At 41.1% G+C, this 19,268-nt stretch overlaps 1 protein-coding gene across 7 annotated transcripts in view; it reads right to left on the bottom strand.

Moving 5' to 3' along the window:
- VPS41 (VPS41 subunit of HOPS complex) overlaps positions 1 to 19,268 on the bottom strand; it is a 167,353-nt gene that overhangs the window by 77,388 nt on the left and 70,697 nt on the right. For all 7 annotated transcript variants that reach the window (XM_053259881.1, XM_053259884.1, XM_053259885.1 and 4 more), the window contains 3 exons: positions 7,419 to 7,538; positions 2,302 to 2,448; positions 193 to 259 (listed from right to left, as the gene is read on the bottom strand). In XM_053259881.1, the coding sequence (XP_053115856.1) occupies positions 193 to 259; positions 2,302 to 2,448; positions 7,419 to 7,538 (334 nt within the window). The remainder of the gene's footprint in view (positions 1 to 192; positions 260 to 2,301; positions 2,449 to 7,418; positions 7,539 to 19,268) is intronic.

Below are 19,268 nucleotides of genomic sequence, written 5' to 3'. Positions count from 1 at the left end.
CCGATATAGATGTTTCCCATAGTCGGGGAAACATACCAGCAGGGATGCGAACCGGCAACCTCTTGCTCCCTAGGCAAGTTACTTATGCTGCTGCTAATTATGTTAATATTTTAAAAAACCACACACAAAAGATTATATGACTTTAACATTAAGATTTTCTGCAAGTTCATAGCAAACATGCTCTGCTCATACCTATTTCCACGTAACGACTAGGCAGATCTCGCATTTCACTGGCATGTCGTTCTTTTACCGAGCATATCTATAAAATGGGAATCATATTAATTGTGACTGTTTGCCTCAGGAAACAGTGTGAGTTTGTGATCATGTGTAGACAAAAGTTCTTACTGAAATTACAGTGATTACAATTTCAGTAAAAGATGGCATTTTTGCTGCAAGGAAAGAGTTACAACATATTTTCCTCAATGCAAAGCAACACCTTAGGAGGGAATTAAATTGGGAAGCGTTTGACCTTCTTTGTATTGGTAAACACAGCATTAATATTACTACCTCTGCTTTCCGATTACAGATGAGTCAGCCTGCTGTAGCAAAAACAGCAGAGTCCCATGGCAAATTACCCAACAGATACAGCTTGACTTTTGTAGGCAAGAGTCTACTGATGTGGGTTTTCCAGAAAATTCTGAATTAGAAATTTTTCTGAAAAAAAATTCCCATGAATTTTTTTCTTCATTTGCATTAGATCCCCCCACCCCCCAATTGTACAATTTTTGTGCAAATTTCCACAACATCCTAAACAGATTGATATATGATTTGGCATGTTATTTATAGTTATAGAAGGCCTTTTTGGTGGTTGCACCCCTTTTATGGAATAGCCTTCCCAATGAAGTTCACCTGGCTTCACCACTTTGTTCTTTTAGACACCAGGTAAAGACCTTTTTGTTCACACAGGCCTTTCAAATTCAGGTTTTCAGATTTGTTCTGATCTTTAACTAATTTTTAAATGAGTTTTTAAGCTGTTTTGTATTGTATTTTGTATTTTTTTGGTCTGTTATGATTTAATGTGTTATGTGTTTTGATTGTATGTTTTAATCATCTGTTGTGATCCATCCAGAGGGCAATTTGTTATGGGGCAGCTAACAAATAATAATAATAATAATAATAATAATAATAATAATAATAATATGAGGCAGAAAATAATCCATGAAAATTTTTTCTTTCACATCTGGATTCCTGTCCATCAAAGTTGATGCCATTATAAATTTGGTAATCTTTGAGGTGCAGGGCTCTTGGCTATTTATAAAGCTATTTCTTTTCTGTTGTCAGTAATGCTAATTAGTACTACTAAAAATGGGGAAAAATCACACTGCATGCTAGATTGTGAGTATTAGAATGGCTATACAAAAACATGTTAATTTCTTTACTGATTTAGAAAAGGCACATCATATTTAAATTTAGAAAAGGCACATCACCCTAACCCTAACCCCTGCTAACTTGACAAAGAGGCACCTTTTAACGTGGTGATTCTCTTTATTTAGCAGGGGGAGAGTAACTGGCCCTATCCACCCTTAGCACAGTACCTCCAGTGACTGTTGCTGGTGTCTATCTTATGTTCTTTTTAGATTGTGAGCCCTTTGGGGACAGGGATCCATCTTATTTATGTATTATTTCTCTGTGTAAACCGCCCTGAGCCATATTTGGAAGGGCGGTATAGAAATCGAATTAATAATAATAATAATAATAATATAAATAGAACATAAAAATGTTGTCAGAACTTAACTGGGCATACAATTCAAGCTTCTTTTACCATCCATTCCGTCTACTGATAGTAGTTCTAAATTTCCTATTTGCTGCTGCTTTGCAGAAAGCAGCTTTTAGAAAGTAATTAGCTTTCTAATTGTTTTCTATGGCCTCTCTGGGAAAGTGTGCATTCAACATCCCATTCCCAGGTTTAGCTACCCAGTCCAGTGAGGCCTGATGAAAAAAAGGTTGCCAAAACATTCATGCTAAGCACTTCCTCCCAGACTAAGCAGAGTTAATGAATTTCACAACTCTCTTTTAACAGCTCTCTGAGCGCATCTCTTGAAGACAAAGGAAGGAGGATCCTCCTGCAGCCTTGCCTGCTGCACAAGCTCAGAGAAATCCGTCTGACCACTGGGCATTTGTCATTATTCCGTCTTATGAAGGTCAGCCCAATGACATTTCTATGGCAGCAGGAGTTCTTCGCACAGTAGTCAAATCAAATTCCCTTCTCCCCCCCCACCCCATCACCTTCGCTTTCCAGAAATAATCCTCTGTTTGTCTGTGATAGCAGCAAGCATTTATTACAAAGACAGGTAATTGTACCTTTACTGAATTTCCCCAGCCAATAATCAGTGTTAAATTATCTTTCCAGCAAAGGCTGCAGGGATACATATCAGGACGAAGGCTTATATCGTCTCGGGGCACGTTGGTGATTCTTTGCTTAGCAATCACGTCGAGTATCTTCACGCCCTGGAAGTATAACACACAGTAAGAAAATTCAGCATGGCACCTCAAATGCTAGGCATAGTCCAGAAATGAGAGGTTACACTAAGGTGGCAACATGGTCCCACTGGGGGGGCACAGAAAGGAATCTAGTGAGTGGGCACAAAGTTGGAGCCAGCTGGAGGAAACTGGCTCTCAGAACATTTCTTCTGCCATAAAACTATAATTTTGGTTACAAGTGCATGAGTAAGGGATGGAAGCAGGGAGGCAATGACAACTTAATCCCTGTAGGCTTAGTTTACCATCAGGAGGACTTACATATGCACAGAAGCATCTATGTCCAAGAGCTATGTGTACTGTAATAAAGGGTGGAGGATGTAAAGGCTTTTTCATGCCATTCTGTCTCTTTTTAAAAATTTAATTATGAGAAATTAGCTGTTGGTATCTCATTAAATAAGTTAACTTTCACCATAATCATCATCAGCTCTGCTACCGAAATACCACTCAGAATTCTTCAGGTTCTTATGACTACCCCTTCTAATGCCATTTTCTTTTCAGAGTGACCATTAAAGCATATATTCTTCAAGCATCTGCTGGGAATAGATGTGACATGAGAAGAGCAGCCTCCCTTGAGAGGTAACCAGAATTCTAATCAATGGTCGAGAGCCATTACACAGAAGCCACAAGTCATGGCAAGTCCTGACATTTTAATATATATTATGAAGTGAATGTACACTTAAAGCCTGATACTAACTTTGTCTACTCAAGCACCTTTTGTGCCATACTGGATGGTAGGGATGTGCATGGAATGGCATTTGAGTTCCATAACGAGCTCGCAAATGCCCCGGATCGTTTCATTCCGAGCTCCATTTTGGCTAATGGAGCTAATACAACCAGCCAAGTTGCTTGTTCCGATGGGACAACCCCATTCTGAGTCTGAACATTCTGAGCTCCATTTTGGACTAAGAAATGGTACTCTTTTGGCCTCTGTGTGCACAGCAGCGATTCATGTGGTGGTGCTGACAACGCAAATGGTTGCCTCACATGTGCAGAGGCCAGAAAAGCACCATTTTGGTGTCCAAAATGGCGCTCAGAATGTTTCAAGTGTTCCATCTTGGAATGGGGTCATTCTGTTTCAAGCTCTGAACAGGGTGTTCTTTTCCGAGCTTGGAACACTCGAAACGGCCTGTTTTGCAGTTGGAATGCTCAGATTGTGAACTGTTCTGCACATCCCTAAAGGACAGTATAATTTGTTTCCTGGCCTTTTAAATTTCTATTTCTGGTTTTATTTTGTTGTTACATTTTTTTCTGCTCACTAAAAAAAAAAGTCCCATACAGAAATCTATGACTTTTCTAGATTCTGCTTAAAAAGCACACTTTTTAAAAAACTTCCTGCACATCATCCACCATTCTTTCCTCAAGGCTGTGCTTCTGTTGTGGGGTCACTGCATTTTTTAACACTCAAATTATAAAGTTTTGTTGCTAATAAAATGGGACAATGACTTCAGTTAATGGGTCCTCCACTAGGATATTGCACATGGTGTGGTTTGTTTTAACACTCTTCACCATAACATGCTTTAATACTTCTTACAGGGTTTTGGTTTTGGTCTACATTGAATTATTTAGATGTTGTGCCCTCCTATGCTACAGAAAACCAGTATTGTACTGACCAAAGCCATAAGGCAAAATATGGAAAAGCTACTTATCAGTTTCTTTTTTTTATGGAACCCCACAGGGCTTCACTCTCACTTGGACAAAGAAGAAGCCCCATTGTCTTGAGATTCACTGTCAAAGTGACAAAATTTGTAGGCCTCTTTGTCAGCAATGCACAAAGAAAAGATTCACAAGTACAAGGTGGATACTACTTTAGCAGTAGCATCTGTGAAAGGGACCTATGCGTCTTAGCAGACAAACATCAGCCAGCATTTTGATGCAGCTGCTAAAAAAGCAAATATTTAGGCTGCATATTAGAAGCATAGTGCCCTGATCACAAGTAGGAATTATTCCACTCTGTTGTGCACTGGTTGGACCTCACATGGAATACTGTGTCCAGTTATGGGCACCATATTTTCAGAAGGATGATGATAAACAAGAGGGCAACAAAGAAGGTGAGAGATCTGGGGAAAACATCCTGTGAGAAATGGTTGAAAGAGCTGGATATGATTAGCATGGAGAAGAGAAGACTAAGGGGAGATATGTTCAAATATCTCACATAGGCTCTCACATAGGAGTAGTGGATTTGTTCTCTGTTGCTCCTGAGGACAGGAGTAGAACCAATGGGTTGAAATTAGAAGGAAGCAAATTTAGGCTTGACATTAGGAAGATTGTTTAACTGTAGGAGATGTTTGACAGAGGAACTGTCTGCTTAGTCTGCTTTGTGCAGTGGTAGGTTCCCCTTCACTGGAGGTTTTCAAACAGAGGCCTGACACTTGGACAACCATCTGTCAAAGATGCTGTAGCAGTTTCCAGCCCTGAATAAGGGGCTGGACCAGAAGGCCTCCAGGATGCCTTCCAACATTCTATGTTTTTAAGTTTCTGTGGGCTCCATCTTTGAAAGCTCAGCAGTTCCCTTCTCTTGCAATAAAGTGCACATCTTGGAGCCTTTAAAAAGAAAAGAAAACCACAACTATTTGCCCATTTTCCTCAGCAGCAAGATTATGCTCTTAGAGGACAATCTTCTCCCCAAGGCTCATCCGTGCCCTCCGTCCCCCATCTTTTGCATTCAGAAGAGTGGCCTCTCTCCAGTGGCGCTCTTTGGACTGGATCTCGGGGCAGAGGTCTAGTCCTCAGCAGGCCTGGGCGGGGGGGGGGGGGGGCTCCAAATGCTGAGAGCTCTGTTAATTTAAGTGGCAGGATTGTCCATGCAAAATGTGGTATCTCTCTGCAAGTCAGTAGAAAGTATCTTATTCAGGATCTCTTCTAAAAACAAAAAACAAAAAGTTTCCAGCTTTCCCTGAGCATGCTTGGTGTAAAAAATAGCACATTGCAGCTTCTCTGGTGGTAGCAGGGATGGTGGTGGGGCTAAAGTCTTTTAGGTCCAGGCTCCAAAATTACCTAGGTCTATCTCTGCCTTTCTCTCGAGAGGTAATCCGAATACTAATTCGGGCTGAGAGCCATGATATGAAAATCACACGTCATAGCAAGTTCTGACATTTTTATAGAAGCGTATGTTATTTAACTGTGGAAAAAATCCATAATGTTTTAAAAGAAAACATACATATGTTCTGTGTATGGCCCACTGCTAATAACGATCCTGTTTTTGCAACTGCCTAAATGCACATAAATGCCGTGGTGTAGTGGTCAGAGTGCTGGACTAGGACTGGGGAGACCAGAGTTCAAACCCCCATTCAGCCATGATGCTTGCTGGGTGACTCTGGGCCAGTCACTTCTCTCTCAGCCTAACCTACTTCACAGGGTTGTTGTGAGGAGAAACCTAAGTATGTAGTACACCGCTTTGGGCTCCTTGGAGGAAAAGAGGGATCCAAAATGTAAAAAATAATTTTAAAAAATAAATGTTTATATCCCACCCAAAACATATGTCTCTGGGTGGCTCACAATAAAATGCAGATTACAAGAAAATAAAAAAAGGATAAAATCAGAATAATTTAACATTTAAACAATGTTAAAAACTATCAAAACAGTATCTAATTAACAAATGTAATCTAACTGACTTTTTAAAAAGTTGTCAGAAATGGGGAGGCTCTTATTTCCGTAGGGAGTCCATTCCAGAGCCTTGGGGCAGCAATAGAGGAAGCTCTGACGAGCCAGTGGCAACTACAGATGAACTGTAGGGGACATGTAAAAGTTGCTCAACGTGTGTGTGTGTGTGTGTGTGTGTGTGTGTGTGTGTGTGAGTGATTTTTGAGCACAGTGACTTCAATATGTGCCTGATGCTTTTTTTAAAACTTGCTATTTTGGGACAGTTTAAGGAGAAGCTCACTGAATTCGAACGGTGAGCAACTCACCATTCAGTTTGCCATATGAAACAACGTCCATGGTGAGGCATTTTAAGTGGTAACCATAGCATAGCACGAGCCTATGAATTGAGTCCAAGTCAAATGCATCACTCTTAAGATAACATTTTGCATTGGATGTAGAAAAGAACTCCACTCCTTTATTAATTATATCCTTTCAGAATGCAATGACATCACAACAGATGTCAATGGCTTGGGACAAAACAGAATGTACCCAGAGGTGCACCTAGGTAATTTTGGAGCCTGGACCTCAAGGCCTTTGGAAGCCCCCGCCCCTGCAAATTAAGCATCATCATGCTCAGCCAGGCGACCACACCACCTGGGGCAGACTAAAGAAAATTTGGGGGCCCTCAGGGGCTATGGAGGCCCTGGACCTCAGCCTCGAAGTCCAGGGGTAAGAGCAACTCTGAATGTACTCAAAGCAATAATCCTAACTAAAATCAAAATGTGTCTTTTTGTTGTTGTTAATGAAAGAAGTATAAACATAAAGAGGTTTATCTTACGTTTCTTTTTAGATTGTGAGCCCTTTGAGGACAGGGAGCCATTTTATTTATATCTATGTAAACCACTTTAGGAACTTTTGTTGAAAAAGTGGTCTATAAATATTTGTCATATTCGTATAAAACTAACCTGCAATCTTTGCGGTTTAATCTACTGTATATTCCTTGTCAATACCATTATTTATACATGTATTAATGTTTCTGACCCTATTCTCACAGGCTCAGGACAGGTAACAATGATAATGACAGCAATAATTTCAGATAGACACCTCCCTCATGTCTGTCTGTCTCTGAATAAATCTTTAGTCCTTCAGTTTCTGTTTCCTGTTTTAATGTAATTAAATACGCCTGTAAGACATATTAGTGTGTGCTCACTTGTCCATTGTTACAAAAGGCGGCAATAAAGGAAGGATTGAGTCACTGTGACCATGAAGAAAATTAAAACATTTCAAGACAATTCAATGCAATGATCTCAGGGGAAAAGCTGCTCATCTAACAGAAAAGACATTCCTGAAATACGTACCATATTATTGGCCCAAGCAATTAGGTTTCCTCTCCATTTCACAGTTCTTATGTTTCCCTCTCCTTCATGTAAAACAGAAGGCTTCCATCTGTTCATCCATGTCTTTTCATACAACAGTAACTAGAAGGAAGAATAAGAAAAATATGGCACTGATAAAGATAGCTACAAAAGAAACCATTTTACTTTAATCATTAATGTCCTTTTATTAATTCATAAGAGTGGACCTAGTACAGAGGTGGTGTAAACATACGCAATAAGCAAAGCGTGTTAAAAAGTTGCAAAACAAATTACAAAGTTTAGAATTAAAATATGATGTGCCAGTTTCCAAAATATAACTAGAGTAAGAATCACACACGTATAATCATGGAAGTGACGGATTTGAGAACACAGTTGTCCCAATTCATATGTTGCCTGTGGCGCAGCTGTTTGCATGTAGCCTTCTCTCAGCCACACAGATGGCCTTACATATGAAGCTAGTGCATGAAGCTAGCACATTGATATCTGATTGTGTGTGTGCCTGATCAATGCAGATTCCAACATTTCCCCTTTCGGAGGAAATCAGTGTGTGAACTGGGTGTTCTTGCAACTGGATATCAGCAAAGTAGCTACAATGGCAAAATAAACTGCTTTTTTCATCCCCCAAAACTTAGGGCAGGTTGCTGAAGTGGAAGCAGTAAGTAAAAGCCAGGTATGTGGATGAATGTTATTCCCTTCCTCTGGATCAAGGCCTTTATAAAATAATGGGGGGGGGGAGAAGAGGAAATTTATATGAAACTACTTTATATAAAGCCATTATTAAAAGGCCGTTCTGGTTAACAGAGTGCCTGTTATACATATAACCACAAGATGGTACCAAAGGACAGATTTTTAAATTGAAAAAGTTCAGAAACTAAGTTTAGAATTAATCACTGGAAGTCAGATTAGGAACCGTTGGTAAAAGAAAAGCTGCAATATAAAAGAAAAACTGGCATCTCAGTTTACAGCACAGTTTATATGAAATCCCAGGAATTAAATCAACATATGAAAACCTAAGAATTAAATTGCATTGACTTCAACAGAACTATATTCACTTCAGTGGCACAGTATCAGCCTAAATTAACATCTTTGGTTAACTGCCTTGTGGATTTGGTTGATTGTAAGAAAAGAATAGGGTAAACAGAATAATATGTACACTTCCAAAACTGATGATTACATCAGTAAGTAATTGATAAAGATTCAATACCATTAAAAGCCTAAGTGGAACTAGAAATACAAAAAGTAGTGTTTCCAATCTCATTTGTAACTATTACTTCTAATAACTGAGGGCATTGTGCCTAATTTGGATAAGTGCTTTAGATATTAAATCCAAAATTGTCTGATTTGTGCAAGAAAGAGAGCCAGCGTGGTGTAGTGGTTAGAGTGGTGGACTAGGACTGGGGGGACCCGAGTTCAAATCCCCATTCAGCCATGGTACTAGCTGGGTGACTCTGGGCCAGTCACTTCTCTCTCAGCCTAACCTACTTCACAGGGTTGTTGTGAAAGAGAAACTCAAGTATGTAGTACACCGCTCTGGGCTCCTTGGAGGAAGAGCAGGATATAAATGTAATAATAATAATAATACTGAACCAAATTCTACTGGAATCAAGCAAGCCATTCTTCAAGTTACACAGAGCTCCCCACCAGGAATCAGAGAAAGGTATTTCAGAAATAAGTAGTCTATTCCAATATGCTTGAACTTCATGAGACATTTTAGTACTAGTACTATGAAAAATTGTTTACAATTTCCATTTTGGATTTCAACTCCTATGCAGTTAAATTTTGTTTAATAAACAGTTGTTAGAATAAGCAATATGTTGTTCAAGACAAGGTGCACTAATCTGTAATGGGTAATATGGTATACATTTTGATGCATCTAAAGCAGCCACCTAGCAGACAAGAACAAGGCAGGGGAAAAGAGGAGAAAAACTATGCCCCTGGAGAAAATGTTGGAAGTTTTAGGGTTATTTGTCTATGCTAGAACTCCTTCGGTTTGACCAAGTTACATATCAGAACCATTGATCTTCCTCTGGTAGTTGTTACAAAACCACACAAGGATAGTTTACAGGTATTACAGAATAAACTGAATATTTGAGGAAGAACATAAAACAAAACACTTTTCAACACTTTCTAAACATATTTTAACAAGTAGATTTCAAATTTATATTTTATTTTATTCTGTAAATGTATGCCTTAGGATATGCAAATCTAATTCCAGGCATGGACTAACTTTCAAAATATCAAATGCATCTATTTTACATAACTGAATAATGACAAACATCTAAAATAAAAAATAAAAATTGATCTAATGTTTGTACTTGGGTAACTTCAAACTAATTCAAATTCAAAGTTCTCCCAATGGTGTACATATTCATCCAAGAACACAAATATGAATATTTGTAAAGCTCTATTTGTTTCTAGTCTATTCATCATTAAAGCACATAAGTCAATACAAACAGTTTTTCTTACTCCTTTCTTTCCAATTTCCTCAGAAGCACTAATAGGGCTTTTGTAGTCTTCATGAAACCAATAGAAATTAAAATATTGGCTTGCATTGTAAGAGCTTCTAAACAATTAGTTGGGAATTTAATTAGGAAATTAGTTTTATCCCAGGACAGCTGCCATCAGCTTCACATCAGGTAGCAATCTATTCCATGGTAAATTTTAATTCCCTCTAATAATTTGCTTTTAGGCCACTAAAGAAAGGTAGGCTTCCAGTTATCTAAAAACTAACATGGTAGATATCTCAGTGCAGCATCTAAGGCACATAACCCTAGAATCTGGGCCAAGATTTCTATGCACCATCCTTAAGAGTGTGAGCTTCTGACACTAGCCCATGGGTCAGCAACTTCATTGTTAGATAGCAGAATCCCAACTCCCTTTATGCTAGCAGATCAGTAGCTTTTGTACTCCTTCCTCTTTCCTGCAACTCTGTATGGAGGAGACTTCAGGCAGTGTTAGCTCTGTAGGCTACATCAATCCATCCAGGACTTTTTTACAGGGGGGATTCAGGAATCACTTACCACTGGTACTACAGCCAAATAAGGAAGCCAAGGATTGCATTTGCTCCTTAAGTAATTCATCAATGGCTACGTGGCCATTTCCTGCAAACTGAGCCTGTGTCTTCAGTTCCAGCCCAAAACTAAACATCTGGAAGCAACATAATTATTTTGTTTGCAATGATTTTTAGGTGCCAAAATTAACTGTTAATTGGGTAAGAGTTGTTATTTAATCTTGTGGGTTGGGGTATGTTGTTTCTTGTATTGAACGGTTCAGTGCTTTAAGGCTTTTTTGATGCATTTGGTTTGGGGAATGCTGTAACCTACTATCCTGATTCTTTTTCAGAAAAGGCAGGATAAAAATGTAAATTAATACATAAACATCGGGGCTGATGAAATGGGTTCTAGTCCATAAAAAGCTTCTGCCACAATACATCTGCCTTTAAAGTACTGTGGAACTTCGTGATACCAATAACAACTACAAATAATATAGTAAGCAATGCTCCTCTTTCTGGAAATAAATTAAGTGGTTTAAATAAATTAAATTAAATAAATGAAGTGCTGTTAAGCAACAGCTGTTATATCAACAAGTTCACAGCACAAACAATTCTCACTGTTTGCTTTGTTCAAAATCTATTGCTAATTTAGCCACAGGGCCAAGAATACTATTTTACTGACATTTAATAAAATCCATTTCTCCTTTTCTTACAATTTAGTCACTCTGAGGCTTATGAAACAGTGAACTTTCTCCTGAGAATTTCCAGAAGCAGCTATCCCCAAAGCATATTTTTCTTAAAAGCAGTTGGTTAATTTATTTAGTTCATCTTCCACTCGACTATAATATCAAATTGTCATTATCACAATACCAAGAGCACTTTAAACTCAATGGGAGCTAAGTACTGAGAGAGGAAAAGCTGTTTGCAAGAGAGGGCTGTTTCCTCCCTCTTCTTGGCTGGAGAAAGTATTTTAGGGCTTTATTTCCCATAAATCCACATCCCGGCAGTCAGCATTCTCAGTACTTATATTTCAATAGCAGCAGCTGCAGCAGCAAAATCACTTCCTTGGCAATACACTTCATTCACCTATCTGTTTTCTGCTGGTAAATCTCTCTAATGCTTTGTTACAATACAGCTGTACTTAAGCTGCACGTGCCATCAGCGTGTGTATGTATAGCAGATCATTATATAGCTAGAACAGCATGAACGAAGTAAAGACTGATGGCAGTGCAACCAATGTTATACTGCATCGTCCTTTCTTCTACTAATACTTGGAAGTTGGACAGCTTTACCATGATTTTATCCTCTTAGAGAGAGTCAGTTTGGGGACTCTAAAAAGCAGTGGTTTATTAACGGTGTTCTGGAGAACCCTGGGGTCCCCTGGAAGCTGACTGGGAGATCCTCAGTGAGAAGATGGGTAATTGTAGACATGTTTCTCCACCAATATCACTTGATCCCTAAATTGCACCAACACAGGGGATTGCTTTGTGCACTCCAGGGTAACTCTCTGTTCATACAGAGCAACGATGAGGCCCAACAGACTTGGTCAGCAGCCTATATAAACTCAGTGTGCATCCTGGAACCTTTCTCTAAATCCTCTGTATAACACGAAGGCCCATTGCAAATGTGTAGGTGCCCCCCGGAAGACAAGCTGTTGCAGAAAGCTAGAAATAAATCCGCTCAACAAATAAATGTCCTAAAACTACCGCATGTGTAATCATCATGTTTCAGCAAGGCTTTCTCCACCTCCCATGGAAGAAGAGGTGAAACTAAAACCAGAACCAGAACCGTTTTGCTAGGAGCTACCTCATTCATCAGTGAAGCCATCCACTATCATCCGGGTTTACCCCAGGACAACTGTTCTCAAAATGTCAAGTGCACCTCTCTAGGAAAGCCTCGAAAGGTGCCAGTTCTTCTCCAGTGTTGATAGTAGTTGTTATGGGAGGAGAATGACATCTCACCCCTTACCATAAAAAGGTGAGTTGTGCCTTAATTGGGGCGGGGGGGGGGGGGTGTGTGCGCGTGCGAGAGAGAGAGAGAGAGAAGCATTGACAGAAAAGTTTGCAAAGCAAACCTTAGTTACACCCAGGGAGGTTTAGACAGTTGTTAAGCATAGTATTATGTTTAAGATGTTTAAGATTAGGCTGACAGTTTCTTTTGTACAGAACAGCAGTGAATCAGAGTAAGGCTAGTGTTTGGATCTAATGGAGCTTGTCAAGCAATTAACACTAGCACCGATTACAAGTAATCCCTGTCTTTAGAGTGCTTAGAGGAATCCTTCAGTCATCTAAAGTACATTGAAATACAATGTTAGAATCAACATCAGCGGGATTAAATTTAAATCGATCACTTGCAAGACACCCATTCTCAAAACTGAAATTAACAGAAACTCGGTATCTATCTATCTATCTATCTATCTATCTATCTATCTATCTATCTATCTATCTATCTATTTCCTGTAAACCGCCCAGAGAACTTGCGTTTTGGGTGGTATATAAATGTATTAAATGAGTAAATAAATAAATCTCTAAGGCGTATCTGTGGCTAATCCTGTGTGTGGCTGCTCTTGCGAGAGTTCATGAGCAGCTGCCGGGAGAGGAAGAGGAATGCCGGAAAGCGGCAGCTGGCTGAGAGAAAGTGGCAGCAGCGGGCAAGGGAAATAAGGCGGAGGCGGGCGGGTGGGGGAGAGAAACCGGTGACACAAGCTGCCGCTGCCGAGTGCCCAGACAGTGCCGCTCCTGAGGACGGCCCGACCACAGATGTCCTCCTCATGAGGAGACCGGCCAAGCGAGTAGCACAGCCTCCCTCTCTGGGCCCGCCTGCCAGCCAAATGGCAGTTTGGGCTGCACTAGGGCTGAATCAGGCCTCTCTGCACCTATGCAGAGAGGCAAGGAGACCGGCTAAGCAGGCGGCAGAAAGGGCAGTACAGCTTCCTTCCCCTGGCCCAATGGCATGTTGGGCTGCACCGGAGCCCAATCAGACCTCCCTGAACCTGCACAGTGAGGCCTGATTAGGAGGCTGTGCTGCCCTCTTGGCCACCTGCATAGTCATGGGGAGAGGGAGAATATAGGAAAAACGGAGCAGTGTGTGTGTGTGTTGTAAAATGGACCCCGAGTGGGGAGCTGAGAAAAAGATCCACACAGGGAGGCCAAGTATAGCTAGAAAATTGGAGTGCAAGGGATGTGAGCAGCAAATGGAGCACAGCAAGCCCCTCCCCCTCCGCAGGCACTACAGTCTTCCCGTCAAAGAAAGCCTTCAATCTGTCATTTTCAACTGCCAAACATCTTGCACACTAACTCTGAGGGAAAGGGGCACCTTTCCTTATTTCCCCCACAAGCACTGCTAATTAAGTGCTATTACTTACTCAGTGCACTGCTAATTAAGTGCTATTACTTTGGGATGTATTCAGGACTGAGACCCTTTCAGATACTGATGAAAGACTACTCAAACATACAAACTGAGTTTTACATTGCACAATCAGAGATAAAAAACTGCACATATAAAGAAATATATGACACTGACCAAACACAAATAGACTGTGGCAGACAGGAATAACAGCAATAAGGTACTAGCGCGCAGATGCACTGTGCGGGTTCAGCTAGTTCTAGAATAAAATTTTAAAGCTCAATTCATTCAAAAGTTGCAAACCATACTGAAAGGCTATGCACACAGAATATGTGATGTTATTTGGCATTACACAGCACACACTTTGTTCTCAATATTATTCTGCCGCTATAAGGAAAACATGAAGCACAAAGCAAAGGTCCAGAGAGGCCCATGTATGTGTACAAAGTGCTTCCACACAAGCACGGAAGTGGCAACCCCTCCTGGGATGCCATGGAGTGGTGAGTTCTTTCACAGCCCTTTGTGGGATGCTGCTCCAAAGAGCTCCCCTCTTTGGCATGGGACTGTCATCCAGGGATGGAACCATCACTGCGCAGCAGGGCTCAAAGAACCCTGGACGCCAATAAAAAGGGCAAGCGGTGCCTTCCTCGGGCGTGATGTCACACACGGGGGGGGAGTGGCCTGATTGCTGGAGGACCTCCCCAGCCCCCACAATTGCATTTCCAGCCAGGGTCTGCTGCCCGGCTGCATTTATTTCCCTTTTCTCTCTCTCCAGCAAGGGAGAGAAGAGGAAATAAATGCATCCTGCCAGCAAACGCTGGCTGGAAATGCAATCAGGAGGCCTGGGGTGGGCCCTCCGGCAATTGGACCACACCCCCTCTGTGCTTGACATAAGCGTCACGCATGGGGACCGCTAGCAGGAGGAACATGGGCCGCTGTTCCGCCGGCTATGCCAGTGCTGAACCCACAACCTGCACATCTCTAACATTTCATGAGGCATTTTGGATTCCAGCAAAGAGAAATAGATTTTGCATTGCTGATCAGTGTACACCCTAACATAGGAACTAACAAAGGAAACTGCCATATACTGAGTCAGACCATTTGGTCTATCTAGTTCAGTATTGTCTTCACAGACTGGCAGCGGCTTCTCCAAGGTTGCAGGCAGGAATCTCTCTCAGCCCTATCTTGGAGAAGCCAGGGAGGGAATTTGAAACCTTCTGCTCTTCCCAGAGCGGCTCCATCCCCAAGGGGAATATCTTGCAGTGCTCACACATCAAGTCTCCCATTCAGATGCAACCAGGGCAGACCCTGCTTAGCTAAGGGGACAAGCCATGCTTGCTACCACAAGACCAGCTCTCCTCTCCATTCCTCATAATCCATTCTCTTTACTGTGGAAATACCAAGCCTCTCTTACCTAATTTGAATAAAAATACTCGCTGACACTCAGCGCTGCAAAATACAGGCACTTGCGCACCACTCACCCTGCTGTGTGCACCTACAACATACAATGCAGAAGGAGTTTAAACTGAGTAACACTACCACCACTGGAAATAATGGGAGGTTGCATCATGCAACAGTACTTTGCAATTTAAAGTTTAGTGGAACAGGGCTGTTCTGCAACAAGTGCCAGTGGTGTTGTAGGCAAATGCTTCTATTCCAGAGGTGCTCAACCACCTGCATGTCAGTGACTCTCTCTGATAGGCCAATTCGTACATTAGCTGATGTGCATATTCAATGTAGCAGGAGGAAACAACATACAATACCAGAGCTCAATTCTGTGAGCACACAGCAATCCAACACTAGAAATCCCTACTCACAGAAATTGATCTGTGATACTGAATGAGTTGTTTCCTCATACATTATACTATTCATGTTGAGTAGACCACTCACATGAGATATGAGGTGCACAGCAAGCAAACAAATTGGCCCTAAGATACTAAGAAATAATGGGTAATATATTTAAAACAAGCCACATAATTCTGTATATCAAATTTTTGTAAAGAAAAAGGACACAAACATACAGAGGGGCCACTGGGGAAGGGCCACTGCTCAATTGTAGAGCACATGGCTTGCCTGAAGAATGTCTCAAGTTCAATCCATGGGAAAAGACCCTGATCTAGATGGATGAATTGTCTGAGTCAGTACAAGGTACAAATATTTAAGAAGGCCATACTAACCTGACTGGCCATCTATGAAGTGAAGGGAGGGTCAAACTAACAGGAACCAAAAGACAATGGCAATGCCTTAATGGAGAAGGGGAAGAGGGGTTTGGTATGGCAGAAGGGTATGAAGTTCCCCCTCCCAGGTCTACCACATAGTTCTTTTCAGGGGTGCTAGATTTCTGTAAAATTTAGGAGCGGACTTAAAGCGACATAATGTGCCAGTTCTCACTGGTGTGATCTCTTCTCTTTCCTTTGTATATGTGCACAGCCATTGCTACTGTTACCATTACTACTTTTCTTCCAGAACTGAGCCCTAGCACTGAAGACAGTTCCGTGCACTCATAATTCCTTGTTTAAATTAGGAGAGCCTAAGAGGGAGGATACACCAGGTCTTATGCACAGCAGCTCACAGGAAGGAAGAGGAACCAGCTTCCTACTCTCTTCAGCAATCTAGGCACCAAACCTCATGCCCATTTTTGTTGTTGGCAGTGACAATTGGGCACTTTCAGCACTTGGTTGGGTATCTGGACCCCTGCTTCTCTTGTATGTTGAAAGTTCAGACAAATGGCAATTTAAATATTCTAATGGTTATTCATTTTATATTGCAATTCCAAACTAGAAGCTACTGAAGCAATAAATGTGTACACATTTAAGGTAAATTGCCCAATACCTGGACAGAGATTGCCTTGGTATTTACTCTTACTTCACTTAAATGGGACCTCTCAGTATTTACTGACTGACATTTTACAGCTTACAAAGCAATCTGCCTTTCTTGTCTGGTACTCTTCATCTACCAACGCAATGCCAAACAGCTGACTACCCGGTTTCTAAAAATGGACTGTGCTGCAAACAGCATCCTGACAATTTAATAATTTGTCAAAGGGATCCAGCTAGTTATTATGAAGCACATATTCTGGGGTTCAGAGGTAAAGGTCACCTACTTACTCACAAAGCAAAGATAAACTGGATTTGCTGACACTAACCATCAGGACAATTAAAAAAAACACCAAGACAATACTTGGCAGACTTTATGGCAAACATACACATTCTATTGTATGGGCTGGCTTCTTGCTGTGTTTCCAAATAACTGACTGTTGCTTGCATGATTCACAAACATGCCAATCTACAGGCGTGGCAGTCTTTATACAGATCTGAATCGGTATGGGAGCAACCATGGAGATAAAGAAGGGTGTATTGAGGGCCCTCAGAGATCACCATATTTCTGGCTAGAAAGAATTTTTCCCCCCATGTGGTGCCCCTTTGGAAGGCAGGAGAAGAATTCAAGGTGGACTGAGAAGTTTGTGGTTGGTGATGGTAAACATATTCTATATCATAAAGGCACAGGAGATACACTGTAACATAGAAAGAAGCATTGTCTATACTAACTTAGCAAAGAGACACCTTCTAAAGTGTTGATTCTTTTACATTTAGCAGGGGACACAGCATCTCCCCAGTACAGCATCTCTCCAGTGGCTGTTGCAGGTGTCTACCTTACGCTTCTTTTTAGACTGTGAGCCCTTTGGAGACAGAGAGCCATTTTATTTATGTATTTATTTTTCTGTGTAAACCACTTTGAGAACTTTGGTTGAAGAGCGGTATATAAATATTTCTTTTCTTTTCTTCCTTATTTATTGATTCTGTCTAACTGGTAAGTTGGATCAATCCTTTGCAGCCTGTTATAACATACATACATACATACATACATACATACATACATACATACATACTAATGTGCCAAGAACCACTGCACTCTGAAAATGATCTGCTGCACATTCCTCAACTTGAAAGTCCCCAAACTAGCTGCTTGAAAGTCCCCTAAAATGTCCTTCAGAAATGAAGAATCTGAACCAGAAAGACAACGAATGGCTTCAACTCAGCTGTCAGCAGCTCACACATTCCCTCAGAATCTTATTGGACGGCATCTCCAACACTATAATCAACATGGGCAGTGACTAGTATATTCATTGAAAACTGACACTTTAGATCTATCAACACAATTATTCTCCAGCCATGACCTACAGATGTATCTTTATCAACAAGTTCCTGCTGTAAATTTTACTAATGTCTTTACTTATGACCAAATCTTCAGGTTTCCCCCCACAAGTTTAAGCAATCTAAACTTAAGGTGAGCAACTTGGAAACTTGCATATACTTTTTTTCTTTTTCAGTCTATTTCAAAAATTTAACCAATAGTCAGCTCTTATAGTGTCTAACTACAGCATTCATCGAGCTGCCAGTTTGGGAAACCTGGCAGCTCTTTAAGGGTTAACCAAAGAACACCTTTATTTCAGCCTTCCCACCTTCATTTAGCAAGCTTTTACCCTGTTATTTTTTAAGATTAGACCCTCTTTTAAAGGTAGAAGGTTATGGCCTACAATAGCACTATTTGTCCTCTCTTCTCGCCTCAAAGCTCCATCGTCTTCTGTGGATGGGGATGCCCTGTTATTTACAATGTATTATTATTGTAGGGTTACCATCATCTGCCAAGAATTCCCTTCAAAACTTGCTGTATTTAATTGAAGAGTGAAAGGTGCAGGAATAGGTCTGCTAGTTAGCATCACACCCATCACTCACACAATGCTGTAAGGCCCAATGAAGAACACGATTTCTATGAGAGCCTTTCAAAAATGTATATTGTTCATTCTCACAAAAGCAATGCATATTTGGAAGCAGTTCTTACAGTTTTGGTCAAAGACAGACCACCATATCCAAGTTCTCATGACTGTTGTGTTCTTTTATTAGCTGAATTATTTTACCTACTAAAGCTGCTTCTGAGACATGATGATAATAAACATCTGTAGAGTGCTTCTGAGTGCTCAAAGCATTTTACATATGTTATCTTGTAATTCTTCTAACAACCCTAAGGTGGACCTCCTGTAGTATTTCAGATGGTAGGTGGTGGGCTGAACCTGTGGGATTACAGCTTGTTTGAGAATATCTACTGCAGGGGTTCTTAACATTTTTGCAGATCACCCCAGACCGTCTAGTATTACCCATGGACCCAGCTGTGTAGCAAGGTCAATGGTGACCTTGGGGCAAGATTTAAAGATGGGCACCTCCCCTCCCCTCCCCGTCTACCAACCTGCCTTATCTTCTTTTTCACTACTTATGCTTCTGCCACCCAGCTGGCCACCCAGGCCTTCACTGAGCCTACCTGTTTTATGCAGTGGAACCTGGTAATGTCACCAGATCAATGGTGTTACGCACCACAGATGCCAGCGAGAAGAGGCCTGCCTCAAAGGGGCTGCCTGTTCTCTCTGGGATCTGGGCAAACCTAGGATCATGGCTGACAGAGGAAGAACAGTCCACACACTCATCTGGACTGCAGCCTAT

This window comes from Hemicordylus capensis, chromosome 6, assembly GCF_027244095.1.
Source record: "Hemicordylus capensis ecotype Gifberg chromosome 6, rHemCap1.1.pri, whole genome shotgun sequence".
NCBI lineage: Eukaryota > Metazoa > Chordata > Lepidosauria > Squamata > Cordylidae > Hemicordylus > Hemicordylus capensis.
This window is presented reverse-complemented; position numbering and strand designations above follow the sequence as displayed.